The sequence below is a fragment of the Erithacus rubecula genome (assembly GCF_903797595.1).
Source record: "Erithacus rubecula genome assembly, chromosome: 11".
Classification (NCBI taxonomy): domain Eukaryota; kingdom Metazoa; phylum Chordata; class Aves; order Passeriformes; family Muscicapidae; genus Erithacus; species Erithacus rubecula.
Window position 1 is genome coordinate 22878261 of NC_136663.1, and position 16877 is coordinate 22895137.

The window sequence follows — 16877 nt, forward strand, 5'->3', positions numbered from 1 at the left end:
TCCACTTTGAGTGTTTTTTTTATCCTTTACTTATGCAAATGCTGCCAAATAAGTTGGAATTTTTTCCTGCTCTTTTCCCAGCTTCTGTATGATAGGTGTCCTTATTACAGACCTGCACTACCTTCCTGATGTCTCAGTCAACGCTAAAGTAAAGGGACTGTAAAACTGTGAAAGTAAATTCTTTTGTCTTTATTTAAAAGTTCACTTTTCTAGCCCCTTGTACCAAATCCTGTGGGATGTCCCTGAGAGGAATGTTGCATTTGTCTTTACAAACAAGTTGTAGATCTGCTAGTAGATAAAGTTAGCACTGAGAGATAAAAGAAACAATGGGATGGATTCCACTGATTGATGAATGGGAAAAAAGATTTGCCTTTACAAACAAACTGGAGGTTTGCTGGTAAATGAAAGTGGATATTGGAAGATGAAAGAAGCAACAGGGAAAACTATGAATTGCATAAGAATTAAAAATTAAAAGGAAGGGTTATACATTAGAGGGGAATCTCAGTTATCAGGTGTTTGGGAAGTCCGTGCCTCTCAAATACCTCAGCCAATGGGGAAAGAGAGAAAGAAATGTGGCCAGGAAAATAGGATAAAAAGGGAGGCTGCATCCTCCAAAAATTTGAGAGATCCCAGGGGAATGCCCCATGGCCTCTCCCTTTATTCAAATAAAGCAAAAAGGACTCCTCTGTCTCCTTTTTGGACATAAACCCCTGCTCTTAGTGGATTAATTTTCCTTACATCCCCACATGCCAGGTTAACACTCGATTAATATCCAGTATCTAAGACCCCAAATTTTTGTTTAGAAAACTGTGCAGACAAGGCAGAGCTCTCTGCTTTACCGGGTTCCTCCTAAAGAAACAAATCCCCCAACTCTACCATTTCAAAGCAAGCTCTACTGAACCCCATCATAATTGTATGTAACGTATCCATGGATTATTAAATACAGATCCAGTCAAAGTTAGAAACTGCTGCAAAGGCAGCAGTTTGTTTCCATGCACCACTGGTGGGAGTAGCAAGCAGGGGGAGGGCACTCACAGTGGCCGAGAGCTGCGGTCCGTTCAGCTGCGCGTGCAGGATGGCCTCGTTGATGGAGCTCCAGACCCCCGACAGGGCCGCCTCCAGCTCGTGGGAGGCTGCCATCTCATTAGCCAGGTACTCCAGCGTGGAGATGAAGCGCCTCCAGTGTGCATCCAGCTCTGCCACGCTGGCCAGGCAGCCCCTCATGACGTTGAGGCAGTATCCCACGCAGGGCCGGATGAGCGTCAGGCCCTGGCAGTGCGGGCAGTACTGCATCCTCACCAGCGCTCGGCTGCACTCCTTGCTCACAGCGGCGTGCTCTGTAGTATTTATCACTTCAATGCCCAGGCTCAGGGCCCGGCTCAGCATCCTGCTGGCCCAAAGAGATTTTGACAGCTCTGTAACCATGTTTTTAGAGTAGTGTCCAAAAGGATTTATGTCTTGCCTTGTAAGCCGCAGACACTCCGTATAGTCCTCTGACAGATCGGTAATTCCGGGGTTTATTAGCCGGCTGTACACCAGGGGAAAGAGGCTGTCAAAGAACCGCAGCACTGCGCTTTCCACTGTGGTCTCTGCGCCCAGAATGTAGAGAGAGATGTCTGTAAAAAGCTCCTTAACAGGCTCTGCTGCTTCTTTTGCCATAGGTCTGTAAGCTGTCTCAAACAGGGAACTCGTGCGGTTTTCAGCAAAGCGAAGCAAAGACTCAAAGGCCTCTAAAAAGGGGGCAGGGGAGAGAAAGAACTCAAGGTTAATGTCGGGCACCTGAAATCTCAGTCACACTGTCCTGAACAGGAACATCAATAGTTACATGAAATCTGCAATATGAATGCAATAATAGGTCATACAGTAATGGGATTAAAGGGACCCCAAAGCATTGCCTGTGCATAATGAAGGCAGCACGTAACACACAACAGTTTTTCTTTAAAAAGATGACTCGGTTCTCACTAGCCAGACCCTGATCCACCGAGGACTCAGAGGTTCCAGGCTGGGCTGGAGCACAGTCCAAGGCTGTGTAAGATGGTTTTTAGAACTCAGCATTTGGGCAGTTCAGCTGGGTACACTTCCAAAGCATCCCTCAGCTCAACTGTGAGGCAACTGAATACAAACAGAAGCTGAAGGTTTTGTTTCACAGTGCTTGAGTAGCTGGCTGAGAGGCACTTCTTGCAAAGTACAACTCCAAAATGAAGGAAAAGATGCTGTGTGAATAAATTCTCTCCCCATTAATACTGGACATGTCTGGACATCAGCCAGTGGTTGGAGAGGACTTGACATCATGTCCACTATGACCCAAAACCAAAGTGAAATAATGAAATCAGGAAAACATTATGTCCTTTAACTACACCATTTCTGTGGCCTAAGAAAAAATAATATTTAAGGAGTTCCACAGTTAACACATTTCAAATGGCACATGGAAAGTATTACAAACCCAAACCACCGACTGGGGTGCTAGAATTCATGGACAGGGCAGGGAAGGGATCAGTTTTCCAGATTATTTTTAATGACACAGAAGACAGTAATCCACACCATTCCCACTGCTTTCTTTGGAAGCTCTCCAACAAAAAGCCTCTGACATAAATCATCCTTGCACTCCTCTGGGTGGCGAGCAGTTGCAGTTGAGGCAAGAGATCTGTCACTCCATCCCTCCCGAGGCCTGGCCAGATAATGGGGCTTGGTCTAATCCTCCTCTCCATTCATGGGAACATGGCTGTGTGACTCCCTGCCCGGCAGCACAGCCCCAGGATCACCCCACAAAGGAGCAGACACAATGGACAGCCCCAGATTAGTACAGCCTGGCCAGGCAGTGTGCTGTGTCCTCCTGTGACAGCTCCCAGGGCAGCTCACTTGCCTCTCCTGATAAGCATTACAATCCCCTTTACCACAAAGTGTGCTTTAACTAAACAGATAATACACCACATCTCATTGCACATTAATCATCAGAATTTTGCACACACACGCTGCAGAGAAATCACCTCAGCACTCACACTGGTATTACAGCAATAATACTTTGGAAGTGCTTTTAAATTCCTAGAAATTAAGAAACCAGATACACTCAAGTTGAAAAAGATGACAGTATCTTCTTGCCAGAGAAACACCTTGCTAAGTTTCAGACTGAAGCAGACTTGCAGAGCTGACAACAATTCAGAAAATTTGATCCAGGATATAAATCTTGACTCAACCTAAACTGGAGTGCAGTTTGTTGTGTGCTACTGCACACTATTAAAAGGGTTTTTTGTTTATTTCTAAAGGAAACCAAAACATCATTTCTATCATACCAAAAACTCAATAGAAATATTACAAAACATAATCACAGGTGTTTAAGTTTCCTCCCTATGCACAGTCCCTTACAGATATTCAGCTTATCATTAAATTATGGGAAGAGGGACTGTTGTCTACAATGCCATCAATCTTAAATTCTACCTTCTATACCCATGAAGGCAGGACTGCAGGTGTCACCCTCCTTATCTGAAAACTAAATTAAATTCATTTATGAATGTGCTAATGTTGTTATTTTCCTGGGAAAATAAAAACTCCAGTGAAACATATGAGCAAAATATGCATTAACAGCATACATCCCAAAAAAAAGAGATTTCAGCAGATTCTTGGTATACTAGGTTGCAGGATAGAAACCATGTAGCATCTTATTTTCAAACCTCTTAAATGTTAAAATTCTGCAATTTAATTCAATTAAATAAAATTCTGCATTATTCTGAGTCACGTATGAAATCATATGTAACACTGACATTTATTTTTCATTGTGTCAGGAAAAAAACTGTGATTGCAAATAGCTTCATTCCTCCTGCAAAAAGAGTCCTCACACCAAAAAGACGGCACAAAAATACTGCTGGTGATTATAGATGTGCTTCAGACCCCTGTAAGGCATCATCTGCTTCCTTAAAACCACTGGTCAGACACAAAATGGGATTCGTGCCTGCAGGCAATTACATTTCAGAAAGAAATACCTAGGTCCTTTTTCATTGTTGAGGCATTAAGAGATGTTTCAGACAATCAAATTTCCATTCTTAGACCTTTAAATCAGAAATAAGGGGGCTTTGTGCAGTCAAATGATGTAGCAACAGTGGACAGCCTGAGTTGTGGCTGTTCAGGGCAGGAGCTGCTGAAGTGAATTATTCTGTGCTTTTTGTGCACTTTGTGTGGTGCTTTGTACAAAGTTTCTAAACTCCAAGGAAGGTTTACCACTATCTGCAAGACCAGCTTCTCACCTGTGCTGTCAAATACAGCAAACTTCAGACAGTTATGAGCTCACCAGAAGATGAATTCTAAGCCTAAAGATACACTGGGAGAATTACATTATCACCTTGCACTGCCTCTGGCTTCAACACAACCCTACCAGCAGCATGGAATATAGTGCAAATATATAAATTCTGAACTTAAATAAGCCTTAACTGAAATAATCCAACATTTGGTGAAGACATCAAATTTGGAGAGTTTTTGTCTTCCACTTGTAATAAAACAAATAGGAAGATGGAAAGCAAGGTTTGTTCCCATGCTGCTGAGAAATCCCTTTTTGATGAAAGACTACAGGAAAAGAGAAGCAACAGTCAGTCTGGAATTTTGAATGCCCACACTGGTGGCTACTTAATGAAAGTCAGGCAGCATCACCTTCCACAGGGAGAATTTTGTTCAAACTGTTCAACACCTGACCCCAGTACTGATGTGCCTGGACATTCCAGCAGTGCTGATCAAACACAGCTCACCTCTGGAAACTCCCCACCTGACTGCTGGGGTTGTGGAATGAGCTGCTGGGGACATCCCAGCTCTGATGAGATGCCAGGCTGGGTTTGCTGCTGCACTGCCCCTGCTGGGCCATGCAGCTGAAGCAGTCCATGTGCTGGGCTCCAGGCTGCTCCCCAGCCCCCCCATGCACCAAAACTGCATTGGCATCAGCCTGACACACACACAGATGGAGAAACCCTGTTTTGCATGGACAGCATGCTGATTCATCCCAAGAATGGCTTGGCTTGGAGTAAGAGCTCCCTTCTGACAGAAACACATCCACCCTGGCACAGAGGACATCTCCCTTCTCATCAGCCAGCAGCTACACCTCTAATTCCTCACACAATGAGAATCACAAAGGTTCCTGACTTATCCCACACCAGCTTTGCACTGTAACACTGCTGACTTCTTCACTGGGATTTAATCCTGTTGTAAATCCACTGCATGTCACAAAATGCTGCAAGAATTGAAGTTTCTGCTGAAGAATAGTGCTACAGGGAGAAACAGATGTAGGAGGAATGTGCCAATCTGCTCAGTGCTGGTGTACCAGCATTTTCCAAATAGCTCCTCTATTTTTCCACCACTGGGGGTCTACTTGGAGAAAAACAGGCAGATACTAAGTTTCCTATGTCACATAAACACCACATTCACCAACTTGCACGACCTCCCTTCAGCAGGAATAGCTGCTGCAGTTTTTTAACTGCTGTCACCTCTATTTCACAGTCTAATCGAGTTTGTGTCCAAGCCACCACCTCTTCTCCTGCAGTCTTATACTCCAGATAACAACCAAAGATGCTGAAGTACCCCAGATCAATGTGCCACTCTTTCTGCCACAAAAATCTTTCAGGGTGTGTTTATTTTGTCAGGCTCTGAGACAAACAGCAACACAAGCCCAAGGAAAGAGCTGAGGATTCAGTGAAGTGCACAAGCTGGTGTCAGAGCCTGCACTCAGGGCTGTCTTCATCTCATGAGGCCTGGGTTTCTTACAGGGCATGGAGAACAGCAGATGTGGTCTCAGGGAACACACACCAATGGGAGTTTTCCAAGAAAATCTGAACTGACATATGATAGCCATGTTTAGAGCAGGTTCATTTGCTTTCCTCACTCCTGCAAGACCTACACAAGCTATTGAGATCCCTATTCTGTAAACAGCTGTGGGGTTCAGATGGAGAGCATTAGGCAAGGTTAAGCAACCTCCAACTTGCTGGATTATGATTTAGCTCAAACATACATTCTTTTCTTTCCAGAGATCCAACACAGGAATATTAGCACGGAAACAATTTCACCAACACAAAGACAACCTAAACACCAGATACTGCTGCTCACAGAGGATTATTTCTGCCCCAGAGTAGCTGAGGCTCAGATATTAATACCTGAACCCCCTGGTCTTCAAAAACCAGAGTGCTAACACTCTCTGCAGACCATGGCATGCCTGTGTGAAAGGGAAGTTACTGCCACTGCCACCAGACCTGTGTGTGCCCCTCCAAGCTGGCACCTTGCCCACAGAACTGGCCAGCTAAGACTACTCTGCTAATACAGCAGCTCTCCAAGCAATCAGTGATTCCTTGCACTCTGCAGTAGCTGACTGACTGCTGGACTTCCATTTAAAAAACCTACAAACTCCTTAAAAAAGAAAAAAAAATAAACTTATAAATATTATAGAAAGATTTAACAATGCTTGAAACCCAAAACTATCTATATGGGTTCCATACAGAAATAACATCTGTGTACATTTTAGATTTTGACTGTAATCACGAAAGAAGAATGACAAATTTAAGTAGCTCCATTATTTGTTTGGTCTCTGAGGACCACACTAATATTTGGCTCCTTTCTTTCTAACATCTTGCATTTATTACAGTTACAGAATGAATGAAAGCTACACTTGGTTGAACAATGGCTTCCTTTTCATGCTTTTGCATCCATTAAGATTTCTGCATCTTTACAGCTTGCCAAAATAAAAGACCATTTTGGGCCAGAGAAACCCCTGGAAGTGCTCAGAATCTGGGGAGAGCAGAAAGAAGCATCTCTTTCTTCCTACTCACCTTCTATAGCTTCTTTTAACAAGGCAGGGCCAAAACAGTTTCAGAAGTAAGTAAGCAAAGTTCGTTTTGGTAAGAGGGTGGAAAAGAAGTTTGAATTTATTCACCTTGAGTTCATCAGTCCTTCACAATATAGACCAGAGGGGGAAAAAAGCAGCTTTCCATTACAGTGCATAGGGGAGAGATCTTTATTTAGCAGTCTCCCCATGAGCTTGTCTATCTTGACAATATCAGATAAATACCCTGTTGTGTACCTGGTGATGGAAACTTCTGCCTAAGCTGGAAGGAAGTCAGTGCCCTGTGCACACCCAACAGCTATGGACACTGTTCATTAATCAGAGATCAATGAGCAGAATTATTTACAGGCTACTATTACCTCCTTTAATCCACTGCTTGATTCCAAGTGTCATTCAATACTGTTTTTAACTTTAAAAAAATGTGGCAAGTTGTAAGGGCTTTAAAAAGTTCTGGAAGTGAGACTTTGGGAGCAGAGGAACACTTTCCCTCCTGGCCTTTCCTCCAGTGCTGGGAGCTGGGACAGTGGTTTGCCACAGGAAAAGCTTCATGCAATGTGAGTGTCAGAGCAGCAGAGCCCCTGCTGGAATTTGGGAATGTGGGCAAAGATGACACTTGGGAAAACCCATTTCCAAATGTTCTACTGGAAGACTGACTTCTAAGAGCAGCAACAAGAAACTCACCACTGAAGGATCATCTGAAAACTTCTGTCTTGGGATGAAGATTAGTCTTGTTTCTTTTACATGCACAAGTCTATTCTGGCAGCCTTGGCACACCTTTGCAATTACACAGGTTATATATTATAACCACTCCCCTCAGACTGCTGCTCCAGCCAGCAAACCCACACCCTTTGCTCCATAACACAGTCCTACAGGACACTTTCTTCTTTTACTAATTCTTCTTCTACTTTTTTAAAGTTTAAGCAGTTTATTATACCTTTTTATATGGGGGAAGGGGGGTGAATATGCAGTTCATTCTGGTGACACTGAGGTACACAAACTTTGGGTTATTTTGGTATTAAATTATCAATATTATCAGTAACAGAAATAACACCAGGTTTAAAACAGGCTGATTGCTTCAGAGGCTGGTGAGGCAAAAGGAAAACAGGCAGTAGATGCACAAGCCTAGGACATGCCTTAAAAACAACAGAATGGGCCAGCAATAAACACAATCATTTGTTCTGCTCTGGTCAGTTTGCCATGAAATCAAAAATAATGGTTTCTGTAGACTGTGCTGGGGAATGTATCCAAATTGCTGGAAGTGGAAATCAGAGAGCACATACTCTTCAGTCTCAATGGCCTTGGCTTCATAATTTCTTGATAATGACAAGTTACAACTAACTGCAGAACTATTGGCCAAAAACACACTAGAGACAGCTCTACACTCTCCTGCCCCAAACCAAAACTGCCCTTCTTAAAGAAACACTACATGGAAGAGTTTCTAGAAAATAATTTTGTTATGCTTCACAGAATCAGTTACAGTTTTCTCGCTCAACTTCCACTACATATTTCACCTTCAAACTTTTTTGTGAATACAGTGAATGAGCTGGTAATTAAATTTAGCTGTTTATTATTTCTGTATACTTGATTTCAGTACAGTTGTAGGTTATTTTATACACTGCAATTATAGGGTAAAATGACTTTTTTTCAAGTGAGCAGTCTCAAGTAAAAGTGAGTCAGTTGGCTGGCAAAAAGCTGGAGACCAGATGTGGAATTAACCTTTTATGACACTGCTGGGCTTCCATTGGCAGATAAATAAAGCAAGGAGTTCTCTGGGATATCAGTGCAGCAGCAGGCTGATGGACACCCAGCAGCTCCATGGTAAGATGATCTAGAGGAGCAGGAAAAGCCCTGAGGAGAATGGCTGGATGTGGCACAAAGCTGTGGCAATTGCTCTTATTCCCCTCTCATCAAAACAGAACTCCTAAGGATGATTCATAAAATCCTTATCTGCCAAGTTCAAACCTGTCAGCTGTTACTTAATAATATCAATTCACAGTTTTAACAGGATTTGTACCAAGATAACTGAAGAAAGAACTACATCTGTGCTTCAACACCATCATCTATACCCTTCACTGGCTTCCCAAGGACAAGTAATTTATAAAAACACTTCTCAGTCTATGAGGGGAAACCCACAAACAGCTGTGTACCTCTAGGTATCCAGCTCATCACACAAGTGTAACCATCTGATGTTACTTGGAGGTTCAACAGCCAGTGGAGCAGAAATAGAGTTATCTGATTTATCTGATCAGTCACTTACACAGACAGTGATGACTGGAAGCCACAGCTCCAGCAAGTAGCACAAAATTCCCAGGATGGATTCCAGCACAAAGCACTTGCAAAACACCTCTGAATGACAACTCTGTAACCATCCCTGTTTCTTTCAAGGCAGACCCACAGGAAAAGTCTACATTGCTTAAATTAGGACTGATCTAATTAGTCTAATGAACAAAGTTTTTGCCACACAAGTGAAGCATCCAGTTTTATTTTTCCAGGCTAACCCCTGTGTACTATTGCAAAAATGCACCATCAGCTGAAAAGACATTTTTCCTTATAAAATAAAGTTTTCTAGTAAAAAGAAACAGTTTGAACAGTATTTTCTTAAAAATGAACCATGGATATCACTTCAGGGGATGAGATAAACCCCTGGTGTCTTTGAAAGTATGCATCTTACTGTGGGGTGGGTTTGGATTTTTTACAAATTTTAGCATTGGTATAAAAACATAGCTCTAAAATTTATGTTGGCCTAACAATTCAAGAATTGCATGGCCCTAGAAAAGATGAATAGTGGATCTAAAAAACAGACTGCTCTCAGTCTGGACTCCCTAGAGTAGATACCTGTAGTTGCTCTGAGTGAGCAGGACCTCCAGCACCAAATGCCTGCACACTTTTTGTTCCTATTTTCAATACCCAAAGGCTTATTCAGCTGTGAGTGCACATTTCTCAAAGCTGAGAGTGTTGCTACCCGAGCAGCCAGTGAAGGGTGGAGCTCCAGGTACCATCAGGGGTGACACTGCTCCATGTGTCACACACTGGCACACAAAAATGCCACTGCACTGGGAGATGGTGCAAAACCCTTACCTTGCTCTTCCTGGGGTTCCATAGCCATTATTTTCCCACATGTTAAGCAGCTTTCAGAGCTGAGAAAACTGAACTACACATGACAGCACAGGGGTAGTTGATAAGTGAAAATAATTCTCTTATTGCAATCTCTAGGATTGCAACTTTCATGTCATCTCTTCCCACACACTGCTGGACAGAACAAAAGGGTGTCACTTCTCCTTGGACTTCCCAAACTACTCTTTTTAGAAGGACCTTTGGAATGAACTATTTAGAGTCAACAGTGCGGTTTCCAGAACTGAAGCAGACTTGTGGGAGAATGTCTGCACATTCATGGCTGCTGTATGGGCTGGCTGGAGTGACTGAGGCAGCACATCCTTTATTGTGGCACTCCAAATGCTCTGAGCCTTCATGGAGCAAAAAATCCTCCCAGCTGGAAACTGAGCCTAGGTAAGGATGTGTACAACATTTAAATGCCAACATGTCTAAGACATACACACACAAATATCCAGGAGCAAGCAAATGGACTGTGGCCAGAAAATCCAAAATGCAGCTGTGGGCACAGCTCGTACAAGTAAAATGTGGCTGTGTAGAGATACTGGGGTTGATATTGCTGGTTTACATTGCTTGAGGAAAGGGGCTACTCAAATAAATATTAGGCAAAAAAAGGCCAAGAATTGCTTCTGCAGCCTTCCTGCAATTGAAAACCATGGAGAAAGTAAAAGCTGTGCCAACTGTGCCCCGTGCCAGATACTAATACCACGGAGAGCAGATGCCATAGCTAGAGAAAGAAAGGGCATTTAATGCTGGTGGTCTCTTGGAGCTCAGACACTGCACAGGGACACAACTGGGCTTGGCCAGGGAGCCAGGTAGGCCTGCCAAAAGCACTGCAGACAGACTGCTCTCTGTTGTGATGCCTCAGCATCTCAGCTCTGCTAGGTTTCATACACCTGTAATCCTGCAATTCTTTAGTGTATAACTCTAAACTCCATACACAGTGTGAGCTGCTGCTTTCCCATCTTGGTCAGACACAACAATGTCTGAGGCCCTGAGAACTGCAAAACAAAATTGAATTGGGGGGAAAAAACCTGGGGTAAATGACTTCATTACCTGAAGCTGTAATTAGAAGATTAACCCCCAAACTTATAAAAGTATGAAAAACTGTGACCTGTCATCCATTTTTGGGTGTAGCTCCTGGGGGGCTTTGTCCGCCCCAAATGTACCTAAAGGGTCTTCAATAAATATAACTGCTTTTTATTCTCTTAGTTTTGTCTGGCATCTGTTTTTAAGTAATCCCAAAAGGTACCAGTTGCTTGACTTGCAGTGACACTAATGATCCCTGAGACACCAAGCACTGGGATTTACCTGTGGAGAAGTATAAAATACAAAACATATCTTTAGAATCCAGAGGTGACCAGGGTAACCAGGACACTCTAAAACTTGTCTCTGGAACACTACTGCACTGCAGGTTCATGTTTTCTGCAGAAACACACTTCAGAGTTGCCAGTAACTTTGGCACACAAAGAAAATGAGATATTTCTTTGTATGTATCTGATGTATTAAATACTATTGAGAAAGGAAAGTAAAAAATTGTATAAGACTTGCAGTAGTTAAGAAGAAAAAACCAAAAATCCATCTTATGAGTTAATCAAGAGAAAGCAGGAAGATGCAGAAGACTTCATTCTTCTGGGAATCTTTTCATTAACAGAAAAGCAACAACATAGGGATCTCTAGAGAGAATTTTCTCGACCCTCTGATTAAGGAGTTCAACTGGCAGAAGGAAAACTAATATGTTCATTTCATAAGGTCATGAACTATTTCATGATTTCCAGCTGAATTAGTTAGGTGGTCCATTAAGATCCATTTCTAAAAATCTAAGCAAAAAATAGCTACAAGAGACAGGATTAGTTTAACAGAGATGAAATAAGGGGGGACATGACTTATTTTTCATGGTTTTGTTTAGGTACTAACATAGAAATACAAGAAATTATGTCCAAGTTCCATTAAGGTCTTAAGTAAGAGTTTTAAAGATCTAGCTGAAATCTGTATTTATCACTGACTCTAAAGCTGTCTGTGTGGAGAGCAGCAGTGAAGCCTCTCCAGCCCAGCAGTGCCAGCTGGCCCGAGCACTGCACTGAGTGTGTGGGCACATCCTTCAGCTGCCCAGAACAGAGCAGGGCTCCCACAGAACCACCACAGTAGCACAGACCTCTAAAATCAAATCCAACCCATGCCCTAACACCTCAACTAAGCCATGGCACATCCAGGCTTTATTAAACACATCCAGGGATAGTGACTGCACCACCTCCCCGGGCAGACCATTCCAGTACTTCATCACTCTTTCAGTAAAATACTTTTTCTTAATGTCCAACTTAAATTTCCATCAGTTGTTGCCTGGAGAAAGAGACCAATCCCCACCTTTCACATTAGGTGTAGAGTGCTAAGGTCACCTCTGAGCCTCTTTTTCTGCAGGTTAAACAACCCCAGCTCCCTCAGCACAACCACAGGGTACTGCCCACGTGTCCAAAAGCACACCCCACAGAACCTTGCTGCTGTTTCTTCTGATTCTGGATTGACCAACACTGACTTCATTTAACCTCACCCAGCCTTTTTCTCTACATAGCAAAGCCTTGGCAAGGCATAAGAAAAAACATAACAGTAGTGTGGCTAAGATTGGTGCAGAAGCTGTTTTTCATACAAGTCCTCTTCTGCAAACAGTTTAATTAAGCAGTTTTTGTGCTTTTCAGGCCCTTGGACAAGTCCTATTCACAAAACTCAGCAACAGACCAGCATGAAGTATCCTCACCCAAATCTGAGCTGGAAACACCCTTTGGCATCGTGGCCCAGATCAGCTGCGCTCCTCAGCAGCACCCCAAAAATCACTTAACTCATCTAAGATTAAAGGCACAGGTATTGCCCTTGGAGAAAAGACACAGGCATGAAATGCTTGAAAAACAGAAATCACTCCTGCAGCATCTATTTTGGGCTCTGTCCTCTTGTAGATTGCTCTGAAGACATATTTGATACCACAATGCTGTTAGGTAATTGAAAGGACATGTTTGCTTGGAGAATTTGACCTTGTTCATGGACTTTTGTTCCAGTCTGAACTAAGAATTTCTCTAAGACTATTGAAAAAAAAACAGCGGACAAGACTTCCATGAATCATTTCAGTGGAGACTGAATCCAAATCACTGTCAATTTAGGAAAATATTCAGGGTGTTGCTTTTTAAAATTTCTCATGCTTACAAAACCTCACTCGATGGAAAAAATTAAAGGTGGATCAATAGCTAAAATAATCCTATAAAAATAGAACACATATTTCTTTATGGTGAATAGTTTCCCCTCAATTTATCCTCCAAATTCCTTCAAGCAAAGTGACTGGCATGTGTTCAACACATGGGTCAGAGCTGGCAGAGGTACATATGCTGATGATTTGATAGCTGACCAGATGTATGTGCAGAGCTAGCTGCAGCTATTCCTGAGGGAAGGCACACGAGCCCTGTTAGCACTAATCAATCACAACACCTATTTTTCTCCCAAAATTCCTTCCTTAGAAAACATACAAAGGTTAAGTTTTTTCCAATCACAACGGCTACAAACATTTGCTACAGAGCAAGTCCCCATCACACCAAAGACCAAAGAAATGAAATTTATGTGCAGAAAACTGCCGTCCTTGATCAGAATAAAACCACTGTGATGTTGTATTATGCTGTATTTCAACACTGCCATACATACCCAGACACCTTTTCAGATGAGCAGGGCTCACAAGATCACAGGATTTGCTCATATTCAAAAAGTTGCACAACTGCAACCTTGTGCTTGTTTATTCATGTCCTACCTTTGAGGTGAGAGGACTGGCCTGCAGCTCACCAGGTCTTCCTTGTCTTCCTTTGTAAAAAAAGGGTTTCTCCTTTTCCATCAGTGGGAACCTTCCCAGCCTGCCAAGATTTCTCTAATATGATGGATGGTGACTTAGCCTCTGCATGTGCCAGCTCTTTCTGGATTGGCATCACAAAAGAGTTCAAAGGCAAATATTATGGGAATGCATTAGTTTCCTTCTACTTTCTCACATTGTATTATCAAAGTCATCATTGCATTGCTTCCTCTGTTGCTTAGGGTTATTTTGTGAATTACTGAGGGGTTTTGGTTAAGCATGGGTCATTAGTGATGGGAACTCAACTGCAGAAATACTATACTTGGAATTGAGGGCCAAAAGCATCCATCACATCTGTCACGCTGAAGTTTTAATATGCAATTGTTAAAACTTCTCAAGTACCTGGAGCTTTTATAGTTCTGTTTAAAGTTTTGCAATCTTTGACTCAACAACTAATTGAAAAATAAAGCTTGCAGATAAATCAATCTAGTAATGAAAGCAAATTAGCCATACTGCTCCAGCAGAATTCCAGCATGAATGAGGATGCTGAGATGGACTGCAGCAATAAAATGAAATGCTCTCCTGAATTCCAATTCAGAGCTTCCCTTTCCTGGAGCCTCAGAGGCAGTTCAGCAAACAAGTTTTCAGAACTAAAGCACCAAAACTATGATCTGCATAAATGGTACCATAAGCTTTGACAAGCCCCAGACAAGCCAGGAGTCTCTCTTAATTCTCATGCCAGTCCCAGCTTTTGGACAGCACATATTTTTTAACACACCAAAGCAAATCAGTTACTTTTATTCTCTCATTAAGACAAAAAAGTTGATTCTCAACAGAAGAGTTTCATAGTATGGTCACTTACTCTTTTATCCTTTAAACTCAGTTGATTTTAATCACTGAATGCTGTCCTAAATTTGCAAAATTTTCACCACAGCAAGAATACTTAATACAGGGAGCAAACAGATGTTTAGCAAGAAGGCAAAGTTTAAGAAGGATTAATCTTCTTAAAATGCTTATCTTCATTTCAAGGTCACATGGAATCAATAAAAATAAATTATTGTTTGTACCTTGCTCATTTAGGTATATATTCTAGCCTTGTCAGACTGAAAAAGTAAACATGAAGTTTTAAAAAGGTGGTGGTGGTGGTGAAAGCATAACTGTGAAATATTCTGACAGCAATTTCATTGGTTTTGCTTCAGGAGAAATGTCAAGATTCAGCTGTTTTCATGAACAAGTAAATTCTCCAATTTTTTCCTGTCTCTTTAAATTTAATAGACACCTCCCACTGTTTAAGTTCTACTCTCTGAAGCCCTGGAACTGATTGCTTATTTTAAAAGAGACCCTTTGGCATGAAACTTTATCTGTGTAACCCTGGAAATGGGATCAAGCCCTTCAGAAGCACTGAAAGAAACCAAGAGAGGAACAACCACCCAACCAAAAAGGAAATTACTGGCAGGCTGAAAACAAGAGGGTAACAGATAAGTCCTAAGAAATTCTGGGCCCTGAAGAAAAGCACATTTCTGCATTTCAGACCCAGCTCAAAAAAGCATTTTTACATTGACAAAGTTTATCTTAGTTTTGCAGTACTGTTCTTGATCCACAAAATCCCCACAGAAAACTTCAGTGCTCACTTCAGTTTTCTGCCAAGAAAGTGGATTTCTAAAAAGGGGCCTCAAACTTTGCAAAATCATTGGAATTCTGTAAGGCCATTTCTGTTCCTCTGACAAATCTCCTGCCTTCTTGTTCCACAAAGGTCACTTCATGGAAGAGTTTTCTCTTGTCTTTCAGATCAATCTTGTATAATGATACTCTTCACAAGATTATGGAAAAATGTTGACTTGATTAATCTATTCTGGGAAATATTATGAACCAGCTCCCTATAATAGAATAAAACATTTTGGTTAGAAGGGACCTACAATGACTTCATCTAGTGCATTGCCTGATCAGTTTAGGGCTGATGAGGTTAAATCATCTTGATCAGGGTGTTGTCCCAACACCTCTGAAGTCGCTGCCAGGCCTGGGCCATGGAGCCCCCTCCACAAAGCCCATTCCAGGCTCTGGCCACCCTCTATGCTGAAGAAATGCATCCTAATGCCCAGCCTACACCTCACCTGGCACAGCTCCAAAACAATGGTTTGACCAAAAGTTCTCCCATCTTGTGGAAATACCATCCCCTAAACATTTTTGCTTTTACCCCATCCTGATGGAGGGAAGCTCTGTAAGAACCAAGAGCTACCCAGTTCAAGAGACTGTCAAAGCACCCCTTAAATGAAAACTCCCTGATGCTAAAAAGTCCGCACTGCATTTTAGTGAGGCACAGCCAGACACAACTAATAGTAATTCAGCAAACACACAGAGCAAGAGACACAAACTATTACAAGAAAAGTGGCACCAGGTGAAGGGGTGTCCAAATTTAGAGGACATGACCTTGAGGACTGATTTTCAATCTCTTCAGAGAAAAGGTGTTGGAGATTTGTCACTTGAGGAATTTCAACATAATGAAAGGAGCAGAGCATTCAACAAAGGAAGAACTTCACAGGAACCCTTAATCTGACTCTGAACAGGACAGAACAAATCAGTTAAATCAGACAGAACAAATCAAACAAACAGTATTTACAAGCTTTGTGAAATCTGAAGTTGTTCAATACACTTCAGGCAATGCTGGTTCTTCAGGCAGGTTCAGGAACATTATAAATTTCTCTATAATACCTGAGCATTTATTTCTCAATCCTGACCACAGAGAACAAAAGCCAAGCAGTGTGTCCCACTGGCCAAGACAAACATCCATCTATGTCTTCTTATTCCTGGTATTACAGTGGGCCCTTGAGGGATGCAAAAATGTACATCCACTGCTCTTCAAAATCTGACATTTGATTTCACTGAAAGCTGCTTAAATATCACAGAAATACCCAGGGAGTATTCAGGAATTATTTCTGGGTCTGGTGGTTAACTGGGAGAGGATGGCATGGACTTTTGGGACACAAAGCAGAGATGGATCAGTCCCAGGACTGAGAGCTGCCCTCACACAAAGCTGATGAAACCCTGCAGTTGACAGCTCCAGGGTATAGGGCAGTGTGCCCTGGGGACCTGCCCAATCTCTCACAGTCCTTCCTGTCTTTAATATACCACAAGAATTTC

General features: G+C 42.2%; 2 protein-coding genes across 3 annotated transcripts in view; both read right to left on the reverse strand.

Annotated features, from left to right (window-relative positions):
* The window catches only part of LOC306806561 (glypican-5-like), a 314600-nt gene that overhangs the window by 236602 nt on the left and 61121 nt on the right, over window positions 1–16877 (reverse strand). For both annotated transcript variants that reach the window (XM_079315414.1, XM_079315413.1), the window contains exon 3: window positions 1036–1730. In XM_079315414.1, coding sequence (XP_079171540.1) covers window positions 1036–1730 — 695 coding nt within the window. The remainder of the gene's footprint in view (window positions 1–1035; window positions 1731–16877) is intronic.
* Window positions 1–16877, reverse strand: part of ADIPOQ (adiponectin, C1Q and collagen domain containing) — a 303274-nt gene that overhangs the window by 137446 nt on the left and 148951 nt on the right. The gene's annotated exons all lie outside the window — the stretch shown is intronic.